Source organism: Ranitomeya imitator, chromosome 9 (genome assembly GCF_032444005.1).
Source record: "Ranitomeya imitator isolate aRanImi1 chromosome 9, aRanImi1.pri, whole genome shotgun sequence".
Taxonomy (NCBI): Eukaryota; Metazoa; Chordata; class Amphibia; order Anura; family Dendrobatidae; genus Ranitomeya; species Ranitomeya imitator.
The window spans coordinates 120,524,026-120,541,528 of record NC_091290.1 but is presented as its reverse complement, the minus strand read 5'-3'; the positions used below and the strand labels follow the sequence as shown (position 1 = coordinate 120,541,528).

The window sequence follows — 17,503 nt, the reverse complement described above, 5'->3', positions numbered from 1 at the left end:
CATTAGCTGTAAACAACTAGTGTACACTTTAGCTAAAAGTTGTCCAAACCCAATTTTTTTTGGTGGGAACGGCCAACCATGTAATGTATATGGGTGACCTCCAATAGGGATCGAATGGTCAGATTTCAATATCCACTTAAGTGTATCACGAAGTGTCTTGGAATGCCTGGAAATTCTGTGCAATCTGTGTCCAGAATATTATAGAATAGGAGACGTTGGGTAGATTGATATTTAGATATCTTCCAAAAGATTCATCAGAACTTTATTCTTAAAAATCCCTTCCCCATTCTGTCCTTATCTGTGATTGACAGCTGTGTATGCATAATGATATAGGGAAGACTGCCAATCAATGATTAGGACCGCCCACCGGACTCCTATGCGTACAATGAGCGAAGAGTTTAATGAGTAGAATGCAAGGAATACTGAATCTTTTCTCCCAAACTTTGATATCAATCTTCTCGGCTTCTGCTTTTCTATCATTCTGCCCTTACATTATACATCACATGTTACCTTTAAATGTCACGTAATCGTTGTCGAATACATTCACACAGTTCTGATAACTCACCTTAGTTTTTTTACGTTTATCCCAGTATTTTCTTCTCTGGCTTTTTTGATCTTCGGGGAGCTGAAATGAGATATAATGTTATGTCTTTCAAGTAGCTTTTCAGAATAAGCTGTTCTGTATGTATATGAGGAATAATACTATATCTGAATTTCCGCTAGTTTTCCTATTTTCAAGTTCCATCTCTTAAAGGGGTCTTAATGAGATCCTGTTATTAGATTCAAGCTGCCCCAACCACAGGCAGCATGAATCAAACCCTGGCTGAGAGATTGCACCTGGGTATGTTTTACTCTGAACTGAAGTGGGGAGGGGAAAGGCTGGCTTGGGACTGCTTTGTTCTATTCAGCTGAAGCATAGAGTCACCAGCCGGCTGTTCATTCTATGTTTTCTTTGAAATGACTTATTTACCTTCATTTCTGTCCTAGCCTCATGGGGCAGGGGAGTGGACAAATCATGGTTTAACAGGAGCATTGTACGGTTAGAGACTCAGGCCTCTCTACCATTAAGAGTACCCCCGGAACAGGGCTAGTTTGGGTCCCAACTCCAGGGACTCTTTGAGGCTTCCTTACTGAAGACTGTCACAGCTTGACAGAAACTCCCTTCAAACCTCATGTATCTTCTTTTTTTTTTACTTCTATGAATGAGGTTATCACTCCGGTTTCTAATAATTATTAATTAAAGTCTAGCCTAGTTTCACGTAATAGAGATTTCCAACATCTTTTACGGTAATGAGATTATATGTTTGACTTTTATGTCTACCTTATTAATTTTAGGAGAGGCTTCGAGGAGAAGATGGCAGTGGCAGCATCCCCTCTGTAGAACAAAAATGGAAAAACAAGGTACACTGTCACATTTATTTTAATTAGTTAATTCAGTTTAATTAGTTAAAAGCTGATATTACTCACATTATTTCGATATCCGTTATGCTGGGACAATTAATAGCTGACTTGAGCAATTTAAGAATACCCGTCATATTCATGTCGTTGTGGCTTAGGCTGGATGATCGAAAAGAAAAATAAATATATTATAGGGGTATTCCTATCATTTATAGTGATGGAATGTAATTAGGATAAGCCAACACTTTATGATCGATGGGGCCTAGTATTAGTGGGTGTCCTAAACCAGTCACCCCTTCCAGGATGAAACCTAGCGGCTAGAAAAGACTGTCTCCTTTCAGACCATTTTGACCCTAATAAATCACATTGCAAATTCAATGCAATATATAACATGAATATTTTACACGTCACTTACTCCAAGAGTCTCAAGTGCTCCATCTTCAAAAATAATTCAACTAACGAAGTCATGTCATCAATTTTCAGATTGTTATTTTGCAAGCTAGGGGAGAGTAAAAAAAGGTAATATTTTGTATAAAAAAGGTAAAAAATTCACTTAAAATACAAAAATAAGAACACTAGTTTTTAGAGCATAAACTGAGCGGAAACTCTACCAGGCTTTCTGCACACAGTGTTTTTTTTCAGGCAGGTTCTACCCAGAATCTGCCTGAAAAAGCTTCTTATAAAATAAACTTAAAGCACAGCAATATAAAAATGACATTTTTAGACTTTTATACATTTTTATACTTAGACTTGACTTAAGACTGCATTCAGTCTTAGGTCAAGTCTTTTAAGCAGTTCAGGATTTAGAAATCGTAAAGCAGTTAAAAGAAGTATGGTGTGTAGCTTCCACTAGGAGGCAGTCCGCTGTCTATACTTGAAGGTTCTTGGTGGTGGAGACGTCGTTTTCCGGAAGCGGCTTTATCTTAAATAAACTCAGTGCTCGGCAAAAAGTCGCCCGGGCTACATAAACTTTCTAGTGGAAATCACTTTAAAAAATGCTACTTCTTTGGAGGGTGCGCACACAACAAAACAAAGTGGTAATACTAAGCACAGTCAGCGAAACACAAGGTTCAGGGTAGACCAAGCATGAACACTTTTCTGGAGTTAGCCTCTCCAGACACACTGAACACCTTAAGAGACTTACTATTTCAACCTCAGACCACATCCTGGGGTGGAGATAAGGTGAACAACCTCCCACCCACTCTATGGTTGCCCACTAAAAACCCAGCCCTTAAAATGGCCGATTAACCCCTCTCAACATGTAGTGTGCTGGAGCAAACTTCTGGGCTTCAAATCACTGAAGCTAATAGCCTCCATGAAACGTATCTCCCCTCCAGCATTTTCCCAGTGAGTTTTTCACAATACCCACAGCATTTTTAAGATGTGTTGAAGTGGTTCTTGCGGTATCTTTTATGCTAAACTGTCTTATACTACATAGGATTAGGAAGTTTAAGAGTCTATTTATATTAAATATGTATTTGTTCAGGTGTTTTTCGAAGCAGACCCCTCCAAAAAACGTAACAAAAAACTCATATCCTTGTATAAGGGCCTGTATGGCTTACTTCAGCACATAACTTTTCTACAAATGACAACAGATATTGTACATAGTACAGAAAGCAGTTACTTGATTTCCTGCAGCGCAGAGCAGAGAAGGAAAGCTTGCGTCAGAGCCCTGACTGTGGCCGCCGTGAGCCGCCCCGCTGTCACCCTGTGGTGAAAAAAAACACAGAGAGTTTATATTGTTATATCATTTCTGTCTAATTTGATTCTCCAAACCAGACAAAATAACGAGAGAATCCTTTTGAACATAGTTGTATTTTTCTAATAAAAAGTGTTTTTAAAACACAAATTGGAATCGATCAGAGAAGAAGAAGATCAAACAAGTGAAGGATCAGTTTGGGATTTTTGTTCCCTTCATAGTTTTTAAAAAATTGATCCTAATTTGGGGTGTAGAGGGGTAAGCGAGAAATGCAATTATGGAAGTCCATAAAATGATGAATATTAAAGATTACTCAGCTGATACTTATAGATGTTGTCCTTTTATGTATGCATTATTTATTCTGCACTGTGACCCTTTATGATATCCATATCATCTAACAGATCACATGGACGGGGATTTTCAATATCTGACAATATTCAATATTAATGGGATTGTCCACTACTAAACATCCCTTACTTAATCCGTTCAGCACCCTCATAGAAAATAAAAACTTGAAGATATCATCATGTCTCCCTGCCTGGAATAGCAGTTCTCGTATGGCAGCAACTGTGCTGCTGCGAGCAGTATAGGCGGTTTTAATTTTTGATGGGGCCCTGAAGTGATTAAGCAAGAGTTGTCCAGTTGTGAACAATCCCTTTAATATTAGCAGAGCCTTTCCATATTAAATATGTTTAAAAAAAAAACTTGCAATTTTGACACTGGTCACTAGGCCTTATACTAGACTCATTATTCCTGTTCTATACAAAAGACTTTTCAACAGTCTCCTTAATCAGGATTACAATGAGAAACAACACTTCTACTGTATATACAATATATAACACAGGATAAACAATCACCAATAGGTGATATCACAACCCACCTTCTCCCCCTCCCTTCAAAATGACTTTGCCATGATGACAGCACTTTTAAAAGAGGCACCCTGTTTTATTAGACAGGGTCATAGGTTCATCTGTTTTTCATGAATTAGATAGTCATTAGATGTAAATGTAGCCGGTATCAGTAGTATCTTTAGCATAGCGTACCTTAACCGTGCTACAACCCGGCTGTCAGATATTTTATTAGAAAAGGTCATTAGGTGCATCTGCTTTTAATCAATTAGAGAGGAACATTTAGTGTATCTGCATCTTATATCAGTGGGGTCTTGTGAGCCGAACATAGCATAGCTGAGCTGTGCTACTACTCGGTTTTCAGATCAGATCAATGCAGATGCCGTCAGAGTGTTTTATTAGACATGGTCATTGCATCTTTTTTTTCATGAATTAGACACGGCCTTATGTTGTATCTGCAGCTGGTATCAGTGGGATCTTCAGAGCTGAGCATAGCATAGCTGGGCTGTGCTACTACTTGGATGTCAGATCATTGAGGACGCTATGGGAGTGTTTTATTAGACAGAGTCATTAGGTGCATCTGTGCATGGTCAACAGACAGCATAGAACTAGAAGCACTGGAGGATGAATCCTCCATAGAATAGCTGAGCTGTGCTACAGTACTGTTGTCGGGGCAATGAGGATGCAGTGAGAGGGTCAGGATATGTTATATTAGATAGGGTCATAGGTTCATCAATATAGCTGATATCATTGGGATCTTCAGCATAGAGTACCTGAACTGTGTTACAAACCTTGCTGTCATATATTTTATAAGAAAGGGTCATTAGGTGCATCTGTTTTTCATTGATTAGACAGGGCCAATTATTGTATCTGCAGCTGATATCTGTGGGATCTTCAGAGATGAGCATAGCATAGCTAAGCTGTGCTACTACTCGGATGTCAGGTCAATGGGGATGCCGTGAGGTAGTTTTATCAGACAGGGCCATTAGGTGCATCTGTACATGTGCAACAGACAACATAGCATTACACCTACTGGAGGATAGATAAATCCAGTGGCAACAGAGGGTAAAGAGAACCCTGGGGGTTCACCATTATGGGGGTGATACCTGCAAATCTATGCAGACTTTAATATAGTTTGTACTGCCATATATGATTACATAATATGTACGTACAGAAAACTGAGACCACGTTATAATTTGAGAAATAAACCACAGGAAAAAAACAAAGATAAATCCAATGTATTATACCAAGTTTAGATTATCATTTAAATGGTTAATTTATAGTACTGTCCAAATGTACACCGCATGCAAACAGTACATTGCTTCATTTTACCGTGGAATTATCCCTTGTAAAACAATATATCACTGTTTACTGCACCGATGAATACACATGAAATGTATTATTCTATCTGATAATCACAGAAAGCAGAAAGAATAATAAATACCATAATCCATGTGCATAGCAAGATGAAAGGCACGCGATCTGTAAAGTACCTGATTTTCTTCATATTTTCCATGCCAGATATAACAGGGGAAAGAGCTTGTGCAAAAATGTCACCATATTTTTGGTGTCTGAAACTAATGCAAAATATACAAGTCAACATATTTTGTATAGAAGAAAGCATTGAACAAATATTATATATCACAGCAGGGGAGCGAAATATATACCCCACTCCCAAAATCAAATGGTCCATGACTCTCTACCTCTCCTCTCAATTGTAATTTTGTCCAAGCGGATAAGGGGAGCTATTGGGAGAGCTGTCCAAAAACTTAAAATGTGTCCCCCACCCATAAACAAACAAAATATTAACATTATAATAAAAGTTAAGTGTTTACATACTTTTTCTAACCGTAACTAGGGTTAGGGCTAGAAATAGGGCTAGGGCTAGGATTAGAGTTAAGGTGAGGGTTAACGCAAGGCCTAGGGTTATAAAGTAGTTGCATATACAAATGTAATAAAAAGTTTAAAAAAAAAATCTGTTTTATAACAATGATTATTTTTCTATTTTGTGTAATGATGTGATAAAGCTATGTTACTATATATATATATGATGCAAATTATTTCTCTCCTGGAAGGAAAGAAAACTCTCTATTGCCACCTATTGAGGGTAGCTACCCTGTAAGTCAATGTCTGACTCTTTTTAGCGAGCTTTACGACATAGGTAGTGATATTAGCCAAGTCAGAAACATATCAGCTTGGGTTATATATATATTGCAGGTCTCGGTCATTGACTTACAGGAAAGCAACCTCCAATAGGTGGCGTTAGTGATATATTTTTTTCCTTCTGGGGAAGCGCTAATTTGCATATTTCCGCTAAGAATATTTCCCATAAGACCTCATATGTAGATGGTCTCCTTAATTTCAGACTCTTTTCCTTTGATCTCCACTTGTCTCCTTACCTTAAAGTTTGTATATGCTCACATGTTCCCAGAATATCTAGGCACTCTGGCTCCATTGGACATCCAGCAAAATCTAATGAAACTAAACACGATCCATGTTTAACAACAAATATCAAAGCAGTCATATCAACCGGAGAAATCCTAAAATTTTTGAGCTCATATTTCATAGCTGTAAACTTTCCAACTTCTTGTGCTAAATTCACATTCTGAGTTTCATACGTGCAATGGCAGAGCTCGATCACCTTGGGCCCGGTGAGTTGGGTGTCTGCCATCCTCTTGAGAGATTCTACGATGGTGTTTTGTTTCTTTATTATCAGATTTTTAGGGCCCCCTAAGTCAGACAGAAACATTTGACAATCCCTGGATGAAAGCCCAGAAAGGAATATATGAAGATTTTCCGCAAGCTCATCCTTAGTGTTTAGCTTTGAAGACCACTTTGACTTTAGAGACAACCTTTTTTGTAGTTTTTCCTCTGTGATTGTCTCGCTAATCATCAAATGTAGTGCAGCAAAAAACTCCTGGGAACTAAGGTGTACAAAGGAATAGCCAACATCAGTGCAGCTGTCGAACTTTTTGACATCAAAAATTGACAGAAGTCCGTGATTTGCAGCAAAATGCTGAAGATCTAACGAAATTTCTCCAGTGTAAAAAACAGACTTGTTATTATCAAGTCCGGAATGGGCAACAGAAGACAACTCAAGGATGAGAGGTCTGAATGTTTTCAATATGATAGCTTCCTCCGTAAATTGGGGCATCTTTTTCTGAATGAAAACAATCAACATTTTCACGTAGAACTGCGTCATCGTCTGCGGAAGTTGGGACGTCTTGGACAATGGGTTTTGTAAGTGTTCCAAGCAGACGCATATAATGTGACACAAGGCAGGAACAAAACACATGTGCATTAACTTAGTATTTTCTCTTACATAAGATAAGACTTTGTCTTTCATGGGATTCAAGTAGAAATAGCCATCGATGTATTGTTCGACTCTCTCTTTGTCGAAGCCTAGAACTTCGGCCACGTAGTCTACAGAATCTGTCGGGAGGCTGGATATTATTTTTGATCTGCAAGTGACGACAACGGTACATCCTTCTAGAACTGTGCCGTGAAAGATGTTTGTGAAAAGTTGAGAGATGGAAGAAATTTGAGAAATGTCATGTTTAGTAGTTGGATAATTGGCTGTAAAATAACCTAAAAACTCATCCAAGCCATCGAAAAGGATAAGGACCTTCATGGGGTTCTTAATGATGTAATCATATACTTCATCTGGGTATAGGTCAGGCATTAGAAATAAATCAAAAAGAAGTTCCTTGAGAGTAAAATTTCTGTTGATGAGGTTTAGCTGTCGAAACTCGAATAGAAAAGTCAACATAAACTGGCTGAATGTTCCTTGTGCCCAGTCATAGCAGATCCTACGAGTCAACATTGTCTTGCCAGTGCCAGGCATTCCCACCAGCAGAATAACATGTGTCTTAACTAAACTGGTTCTCCTGAAGAGGTTGTTTGTCTTAATTGTGTCAAAGATTTCCACCATAACTGAGGTTTTTTCTTGGTCACCTCTACTTTTATGTTTCTCCTTGCCCATTTTTGCTCCTTTGATCAATGGCTCAACAAACATTGGGTTGCACTGTCCTCGAGGATCTTTTACGTCTTTAAACCCATACTTTTCCAACAAGGAATCTTGTATTCGCTTTTTGTAACGTTCTGCCGAGTCTAAAAGTAAAAAAAATATATATATTTATAAACATTGAGCTTGAGTAAATCATCTAAATTGCCTTGAGCTGGTGGAACCTAGATGTTCAAAAATTACCTTGTCGTCTCCTTTGACTGCTTTCTTCCTCTGACAGACAGCTTTTCCAAGTCACTTCGCTTGACCCTGAAGGATGGATGGAAAGTATGATGGTTACATTGATGATTTATAGTGAAACTGTATCTTCTATATGATGCATGTGTGACTTCTAATGGATTGTTCCCATTTCAAAGCTTTCATTAGGTGCCCTACTCATGTATATTGGTATTTGTGTATCTTTACATCCACTTAGCTTAAAGCGAATGCTTTATCAGAAAATGATTAACTGTTTTGTGTGTTAAATTTATTTTTTAAATCTTTTTGGTAATGTTTTGCTTTTTTTTGTAATTTGTTGTATTACGATCTATAATAAAAAAAAAGAAAATTGAAATATTGCAATTCTCAAACTGGCCATTCTAGACTCGCACTTCCTGTGTTTTCACAATCTTCACATGTACTTTAGCAGCTATAGAATGAATGAGACCCTATGTTTTGTATTAAAGCATCTAATGAAGAGTTATTATGAAGTGAGGTGAGCAAACTACATACACAGAGGAGGTACGATCCCACTAGCCTCGGAAGCCCCTTCAGCCTGAGCTCCAGCAACTTCCAGTGCCAAACAGAAGTATTCAATTCACACTGAACAGGCTGCAGTTTCCACACGGTTCTATGCAGCTCCAACACACAGACTGCTCAGCTTTCCTAGCTAATCCATGCAGTCTCCACTCTGGCATGTCTCTCTCAAAGTTATTGCTCACATTTTGGCTGGTCACTCCCCAGCAGCACACTCGATTCTGCTCCATCCAGCAGACTGACACACCTATTGAACACAGGCCCTGGTTCTAGTGAAAAAGCTAGGCAGGTGCATGTAATCAAATCCTGCAGAGCTGGGACTTAACTCTGTCGTATCTGGATCTACTACAGTATGTTTTAGAAAATAATTAGATAATTTCCATGAAATAGTAAATCTTATAACTCTTCATTGCGCCGTTCCACTATTATTTTGCATAGAAATTTTTGAAAAAGTGTGTTTTATTTTCCGTGTCAAAGAGAATGTGTCCTTACCCAGTCTGGCACTGTCCAATCAGTTCTGGAACAGTAGGAGTGTCTGGACACCCCCCCCCCCCTTTGATAAGGGAAATGGCCACACCTGGTTGTCAATTTATTCAGATATTTCTAAGAAGAATAACAGGATCGGTACAAAGCAAAGTTCTAAGAAAAGATTATCCAGAATTGCTATTTTATAAAGTAGACAAGTAATTAGTACACCAGAAAAGTCAGGATAGCCAACAGATCATATTTAATAAAACATAGCTTTAGCTGCTAACCTTGTCCTGTTAGACTAAGTAATGGGACCTCAAGATCCATAGGAAGTGCACACTCCATGCAAATGGTCTCTATAAGTGTCCTCCATGCAGCATGGTGAGATTTCCGTAGCATCTGAATAATCACGTAGACTCTTTCTTTGTCATCGTTGGTTATTGGCATATGTTGATTAAGGTCCACTTTAGGCACCAAGGTCTGTACCTTGCCGATCAACCAGTCTACATCTTGGCAAAGAAAGTCCACCAGCTGCGGCATGATGTTATCTATTTCATCTTGTGCATTTGGGTCTTCCATCCTGATACTGTAAGAAAAAAGATAGAATTTTAAGGATTTTAACCTTATTTTATCTTAATTTCTAGTATAAAGTGACATATGTAAAGTGTTAAATAATATAACACTAGACCAAGAACCTTCTGACATGTCCGAGTATATAGGCACCTTGCCCAACCCCAGATTATATACTCTAAATGTATATACAATTTTAAAATGGCTACATGAGTATAAGGATCTATATATAAGGGGCAAAAATACACCAATAAATTCAAGAATAACTATATAGACTCAAAATCAATAAAAAAGTTTTCTTTATCGGACAACAAAATAATTAAAAGCATAAAAATAGACATACAAAAGTCAGACATATAAAATACTAAAGGTAGGTAATAATAACAGAACTCCCCCTGATGAAGCTTGACGCGAAACGCGTTTTCTTTGATTAGTAACATGTACTCCATGCTGCTATGCATTACGATAATTATGTGAACGTTTGTGTTTATCTGTGTATACCTTACCTTTGGTATTTTATATGTCAGACTTTTCTATTTTTATGCTTTTAATGATTTAGTTATCCAATAAAGTTGTCACAAATTCTATGTGGCAAAAACTTAAATCGATATATGAGAGAACCTAGTTTCTTTAGTTGACACTGAACCAGTAAACAATGGAGAAAGTGAAAGAAAGGAAGAGTAAAAAAAATGTGGAGGGTCCGCATTGTTTTTTAGGGTGGGGCCATCAAGGGTCGGGGGAGTTTGGTTAACTTTTATTCAATGGGCATGAAGAATTTAAGACAGAGTGACTTGTTTGTTCTATACATAGACTATGCGACAACAGCTTTACCTATCTTCAGGAGTGCACCACTCCACAGCCTCCAGGCTTCCTGCTATCTGGGGAGCAGTTTATTCCTCATGACCCGAACTGTGCGCGCTCCAATGCCGGAGGAATGCAGGGGTGCTGAAGTTGGCTAGATCGAGCAATCTAGCCAGCTTTACAGCAGCACTGCCCAACTCTTTAGCAAAGAGCTTGCAAGTACTGCTCTCCTTTAATAGGAGACTATCAACCACTGCAATTTATCACCAGTGGTCGGTAGTGGCATAACTAGAGTTCAATGGGACCCGATGCAAAATTTGGACCTGGCTTCATCATAATGTAATAATGTCCCCCATCCTGTATTAATGTCACCTCTCCTGGGCCCCTTCCTGGCTTAATGTAGTCCATCCTGGGCCCCTTCCAGTAATAATGTCCCACATTCTGTGCCCCTTCTAGTAAAAAATGTCCCTCTTTTTAGGTCCCTTCTGATATGAATGTTCCCCATCCTGAGCTACTTACAGTAATAATGTCCGACATCCAGTGTTCCTTCCAGTAAGAATGTTCCCATCTTGTGTCCCTTCCAGTAATAATATCCCCATCTTGGGCCACTTCCAGTAATAATGTCCTCCATCCTGTGCCCCTTCCAGTAAAATGTCACTCATCCTAGGCCTCTTCTGATATGAATGTTCCCCATCCTGAGCTACTTACAGAAATAATGTCCAACATCCAGTGCCCCTTCCAGTAAGAATGTTCCCCATCTTGTGCCACTGAGGCTAGTTTCACACTAGTGTTCAGCAGGGCTGCGGATGGCAGCATTCTTCCTCCGTTAGGCCCCGCCCACTGCGGCTCCTCTTCCTTCCGCTCCACCTACGTCGGCATGCGTCCTGCTGTACCTTTCTTTAACATTGGGTACGCAGGCCATGCGGATGTATGCGGATGCCTCCACATGTGTCTTTTTGAAGCTGTGCCAACCGCAACAAAATGCAACATGTTGCGATCGGCGCAGGTCAGCACAGCATCAAAACAACACAGGCATCTGCATGGCCTGCGTACCCTACCCAGTGTTAAAGATAGGTACGCAGGATTCATGCAGACTTATGTGGAGCTGAAGGAAGAGGTGTGGCAGTGGGCGGGGCTTAACGGAGGAAGAATGCTGCCATCCGCAGCCCTGCTGAACGCAAGTCTGAAACCAGCCTAAGGCAGGGTTCACATTGCATTGCTGCAGTCCGTTCAACGCATGCGTTAAACGGACTGCACCAACGCTAGTGCCTTTTAAAGAACTCGTTATGCGATCGCGATAGCGCAGATGCTCCACCTACGCTATCGGTGACGGACCTGGAAACGCTCCTAGGGTCCGCCAGAGAATGACAGCACATCGCTAAATGCCGATTATGACATGCGTTAGCGATGCGCTACATAATGTCAGTCAATGGGTGCGCTAACGGATCCGTTACATAGTATTAGTGCCGCTGTGTAATGGATGCCGCAATGTGAACTCGGCCTTACCGTAGTAATTTCCGATATCCAGTTCGCCTTCCAGTAAGAATATTCTTCATCCTGGGCTAGGACACATTATTTGGATTTTTTCTGTCCGAAGTATAAAACATAAAGGTTTGCCAGAGAAGGCTTTTAAATATCGGTGAATGAGAGTCACCTGACCCCAATTCTGCCAGATGAGAGGCCTGTAGCCTCTGCCACATCCAGGTTAATTAATTGATTTGGTGTTTTCAAAACTTCTATGAATTTTAATATGCACATAGACATGCAAGAATATCTCGTCATTGGATCTCCACCTGGATATAGGAAACTTCACAACCACAATAAGTGGAGATTCAAGAGATCGTGTCCATGTCAGAAAGACAGTTATGGAATATTATGGTTGATTAATGTCCTAACTGCCAGTACTGCCCATTATACTGTGTGACAAGGTCACTGGTAGAGTTCTGGAGGGGAGATATGTTTCTCTGAGGTTGTTATGTGGCGGTAATAAACTCAGACTTTTTACATTTTGCAAGACCCTTGTGCTGTTGTCTTTTTTAATATTTCATATGAACGCAGCATACAGTATATATATATATATATATATATATATATATATATATATATATATATATATATATACACACACACACACGGTGGGGAAAAAAGTATTTAGTTAGCCCCCAATTGTGCAAGTTCTCCCACTTAAAAAGTGAGAGAGGCCTGTAATAGATATCATAGGTAGACCACAACTATGAGAGTCAAAATGAGAAAACAATATGCAGAAAACCACTTTGTCTGATTTGGCAAGATTTATTTAGCAAATTATGGTGGAAAATAAGTATTTGGTCACCTAAAACCATGCAAGATTTCTGGCTCTCACAGACCGGTAATTTCTTCTTTAAGAGGCTCCTCTGTCCTCCACTCATTACCTGTAGTAATGGCGCCTGTTTGAACGCTCTCATCTTTTTAAGTGGGAGAACTTGCACAACTCTTGGCTGACTAAATTACTTTTTTTTTTTCCCCTCACTGTATATACACACATACAGTGGGGAAAATAAGTATTTGATACACTGCCGATTTTGCAAGTTTTAGCACCTACAAAGAATGGAGAGGTCTGTAATTCTCCCCACTGTGTGTGTATACACACATATATACATGAATACATGCACACATATTACACATGCATAAATATACACATACATATTGTACATATACACATACATGCACACATGCATATATATATACACATTATACATATATATACACGCACATTGTACATGTATATTTACACACCTAGCTGCATATACTATATGCATACATATATATAAATATATCATATTTATACAGAATATTTACTTACTGTTACATTCTTATGAAGTCTATGAACTCCGTCTCTATCTTTGCTGCCAGTTTGATATCACAAGTAAAGAGAAAGTAAGTTACAGATGGAAAGCCCCTTCCCGGTCATAAAGGCCGTGCCCTTCGGTTGGATCCAAGAGGCAAAAATCCAATCTCATAAAATCAAAAACGATAAAAAGTTTTTAATTTATTATTCTATTCTATGTTTTTTGTTGTTGCAGTTTCTTCCTAAAATATAAAGAGATAAATGGTGGCCCCGGCGTGCGCAGGCAATGTGCCAGACTCGGGGCATTTTCAGTTTCACTTTAGTTGTGTAAGTATAAATATAGTTAACTGGTTCACTTCTGGATGCGGTAACTTTTTGCTGCAATTTATCGAAATTTCAAGTCGCGCGAGTGTAAGCGATGGCACAGGTATCAGGTATGGCCGAGTACACAACAAAGGAGATGGAGGAGTCTCATTGTCTCTGCCTCCTCTGTCCTTTTCTGTCTTAACCTATTGCTCTGATTCTAAAATGGCAGCATATGGGTTTATGCTGATTTTTTTTATTTTTTAATGGAATTAACCCTTTGTAATGCACAGGATTTCCCTAGGAAATCTGTATCAAAATTTACAAAAAAATTAGCTGATTTTGCCACGGATTCAGATATATCAGTGGATGCACCGTGCTACACAGCCCCAATTTACAGTGACAAAGCAACTAGGAGCGTACCCTCTAAAATATTGGCAATCAGGGGGCGCATAAATATTGTCAAAGTCCCACTATTAATTGTGCCAATTGTGTCAAGGCCGCCATTGATGGTGCCAGATATTCACAGAACGGGTACGTATGACTATACCACTAATACTATAGATACAGCGTTACCTACTTACCCCGCATATCTCCGATCCTAGGTGCTTACACGCCCCTTCTCTTCTGAACCAAACTTAGTTCAGGAACAAAAACGTTCTGCTCCTTTAAGACTCGCTCTCTATAAGTAGAAATCATTTACGGTGCGCGCTGCAGGAAGTTGGCTAACGTGCGGTTCTCTATTATTTTATATCTGGTGCAACTTGCCAGTAAACGTGCATAAGAGACTCCTAAGAAAATATTTACGCAAAGTGTTTCTGACCAGGAAATAATAGTTACGTAATGGATATAAACATACTAAAACATATAATAATACTAATAATAATCTTTATTTATATAGCGCCGACATATTCCGCAGCGCTGAATATGCAAACGTGAATAAATGCCATTTGCCATTATAGTATTTTAGATGTTTTATAAAAACTTGTCTGTACAAAGACTTTACCTATTGTGTCCCCCCATTTCCTTGTAGATTGTAAGCTTGCGAGCAGGGACCTCACTCCTAATGTCACTGTTTAAATTGTCTTAACTTTTACTGAATTTATTGTCTGTACATGTCCCCGCTTAATTGTAAAGTGCTGCGGAATTGTTGGCGCTATATAAATAAAAATTATTATTATTATTATTATTATTTACCCCTTTAAAGGGAACCTGTCGACAAGCCGGTCGATCCCTTTATGACCCCAAAGTTCGATTCTAGCATTGAGAAATCAGGTTTTGAACTTCAGTCTGTAAGTGCATTGGGGTGTGACGATGCACTTACAGCTTCTTAGTCTTTGCTGTATTCCTGATCTAGTAGCATCCTCATGTGGCTGATTGATAGGTCGTTAGTAGTGATGAGCGAGTGTTCTCGTGGCTCGGGTTTCTTGAGCACGCTCGGGTGGTCTCCGAGTATTTCTTAGTGTTCGGAGACTAAGTTTTCATTGCCTCAGCTGAATGATTTACTTCTGTTAGCCAGCATAAGTACATGTGGGGGTTGCCTGGTTGCTAGGGAATCCCCACATGTAATCAAGCTGGCTAATAGCTGTAAATCATTCAGCTGCCGAGATGAAAACTTAATCTCCGAACACTAACAAATACACGGAGGTCACCCGAGCAACGAGTACACTCGCTCATCACTAGTCGTTAGATTTGGCACACTGTCAATCAAACAGGCAATGGTTCTACGAGTTTGGAAATAAAGCATGAGGTTGAGAAGCTGTAAGTGCTTCGTCACGCACCAATGCACTTACAGCTTCTCAGTCTTTGCTGTTTTCCTGATCTAGTAGCATCCTGTCACGATATGGTATGAAATATCATAAGTAGTTCTCTTGCTAGCCTGCGTGGGCTAAGCCCCCCCTTCTTGGAGTGATGCTGCAACAGTTTGTAGCTTCAAATTCCTGACTTTCAACTCCCAAGCCCCCCTTCCCTTTCATTCAGCCAAGAGCTGCTTTGCCAATGCACTGGGGAGTTTTATGGCCGAGAGGTATTTACGACTAGGCTCAAATCTTCCTCTAGCAGAGAACTGTTTAGAAGTGTCTAGAAGTTTCCAGGATCCATGAAAGATTCTTTGTTTGGTTTTTGTACGATATTATGCACAATGTTTACGTTAAGAACACGAAAATATATATTCGTATTCTCACTCGGTGGACCTACCCATCCCCCGAAACACGGGCTTCTAACTCCCTAAAGAAGTAGGGTTTTCTCTGTAAATATGTATCCCAGATAGGACATATTTGATCTCATTAGAATGCTCACGTTAATCCGAGATGAATGATGGGTTTGTTAGGACTATGACATGTTTTGTAGCGGAGTTATCGAAATTAGATATAGATTAGAATAAAATGAGTTAACTGAAGAGGTAGGAGGGACGAGGTGATCCAACCCCTTTCTGGGATGTTACAGGCTTAGCTATAACTGTCTGCACACATCCCCAGCTTTCTTCTTGTCCTATTTTCCTGGAAGAGCTGAGCACATCCCATGAACTGGAACGTATGGAAAACTGCACTAGCCTGGGTGCCTGCCATGCTTTGAACATGTGAGTGTTATCTTTTCTCCTTTATTCCCTTTATGTTATAATTACCCGTGTACATATTTGCAATTGTCTCATTTGTAACATCTTTTTTGAAAATCTTTTTATTAGAAATTTATAATATAATACAAAAACGTACAAAATATACATTTCCAAAGTTGATGATATGGTAATGCGATAATGTGACAATATAATGATATTGTATCCCTTATCCCCCCACCCCAACATAAACCAAAAACCAAAAACATGAACCTCCATACTTTGCGTACACTTAATCATAAAAGTACCTCATGAAATTGGTGAGTTACCTCCTATCCGCTGCAATAAATACCATTGGGTATTTTCAAACTGTGCCCTCAGTTTCTCCCTAGTCTCCAAAGGAAGTGATGGAATAAAAGTATCCCATGTGGAAAAAAAATTGCTTACTTGTTTTTCTTTGTTAGTTAATGTGTCTAACCATTCCATTCTAAATATGAACTGTATTTTTGTGCGAATGAAAGGGAGTGAAGGGATTAAGGGACTCAACCATTGATGTAAAATACTCTTCCTAGTTGCTGAAGCCCATATTGTAAGTGTTGCCTTGACGTATTTGGGTAGTTTTCGAGATGTTTCGTCTAGGATGTTAAAAATGGCCCACTGCGGAGTGAGTGTGAAGTCTACTCCACAGATTATTTGCAATTCATTATGTACTTCTCCCCAAAGTTTCCAAATCTGCGGGCAGCTCCATAAGTGATGATAAATGTCGGTGTTACGGGCTTTACATTTAGAACATAGGTAGATGATGGATGGGGACATTTTAGATTGCATGCATGGTGTGATATAGGCTCTATGTAGAATTAGAAGTGCCATATCAGTGTAACTGCTATATGGTAGAATCTTTCTTTGTGTTATGGTAGCTTCAAAAAGGTCACTCACCTCCAAGTTTGGTATATCTCTCAACCACCTCGCCACGCCCGTGGTTTTTCCTTCCCCCACCCATTTCCTACGCAATATTGAATAGATGTTACTTATAGAAGCCGGGTGGGCTTTTGTATTTTTGATAAACCCATCCAAATTGGACCTCCCCTCTGCCGTCCTCCCCAATGTCTGACATTTCTGTACTAAGCTACGTGCTTGGAGAAATAAGAACGGTTTATTATTAAATAATGGATATTGTTGTGATGCCGTTTCAAAGGATATTATTGAGAAATTAAGATCTAATAGGTCTATTACCTGCCCGCATCCCTGAGAAGCCAAAATCCTGTAGAAAGACGGTGCT

General features: G+C 39.3%; 1 protein-coding gene across 2 annotated transcripts in view; it reads right to left on the bottom strand.

Annotated features, from left to right (window-relative positions):
- The window catches only part of NLRC5 (NLR family CARD domain containing 5), a 108,244-nt gene extending 94,742 nt beyond the window's left edge, over positions 1-13,502 (bottom strand). For both annotated transcript variants that reach the window (XM_069738769.1, XM_069738770.1), the window contains exons 1-10: positions 13,386-13,502; positions 9,460-9,758; positions 8,153-8,218; positions 6,345-8,055; positions 5,439-5,522; positions 3,023-3,106; positions 1,814-1,897; positions 1,468-1,557; positions 1,322-1,375; positions 566-625 (exon numbers count right to left, since the gene is read on the bottom strand). In XM_069738769.1, the coding sequence (XP_069594870.1) occupies positions 566-625; positions 1,322-1,375; positions 1,468-1,557; positions 1,814-1,897; positions 3,023-3,106; positions 5,439-5,522; positions 6,345-8,055; positions 8,153-8,218; positions 9,460-9,751 (2,525 nt within the window). In that variant the 5' untranslated portion in view covers positions 9,752-9,758; positions 13,386-13,502. The remainder of the gene's footprint in view (positions 1-565; positions 626-1,321; positions 1,376-1,467; positions 1,558-1,813; positions 1,898-3,022; positions 3,107-5,438; positions 5,523-6,344; positions 8,056-8,152; positions 8,219-9,459; positions 9,759-13,385) is intronic.
- Between the last annotated feature and the right edge of the window lie 4,001 nt (positions 13,503-17,503).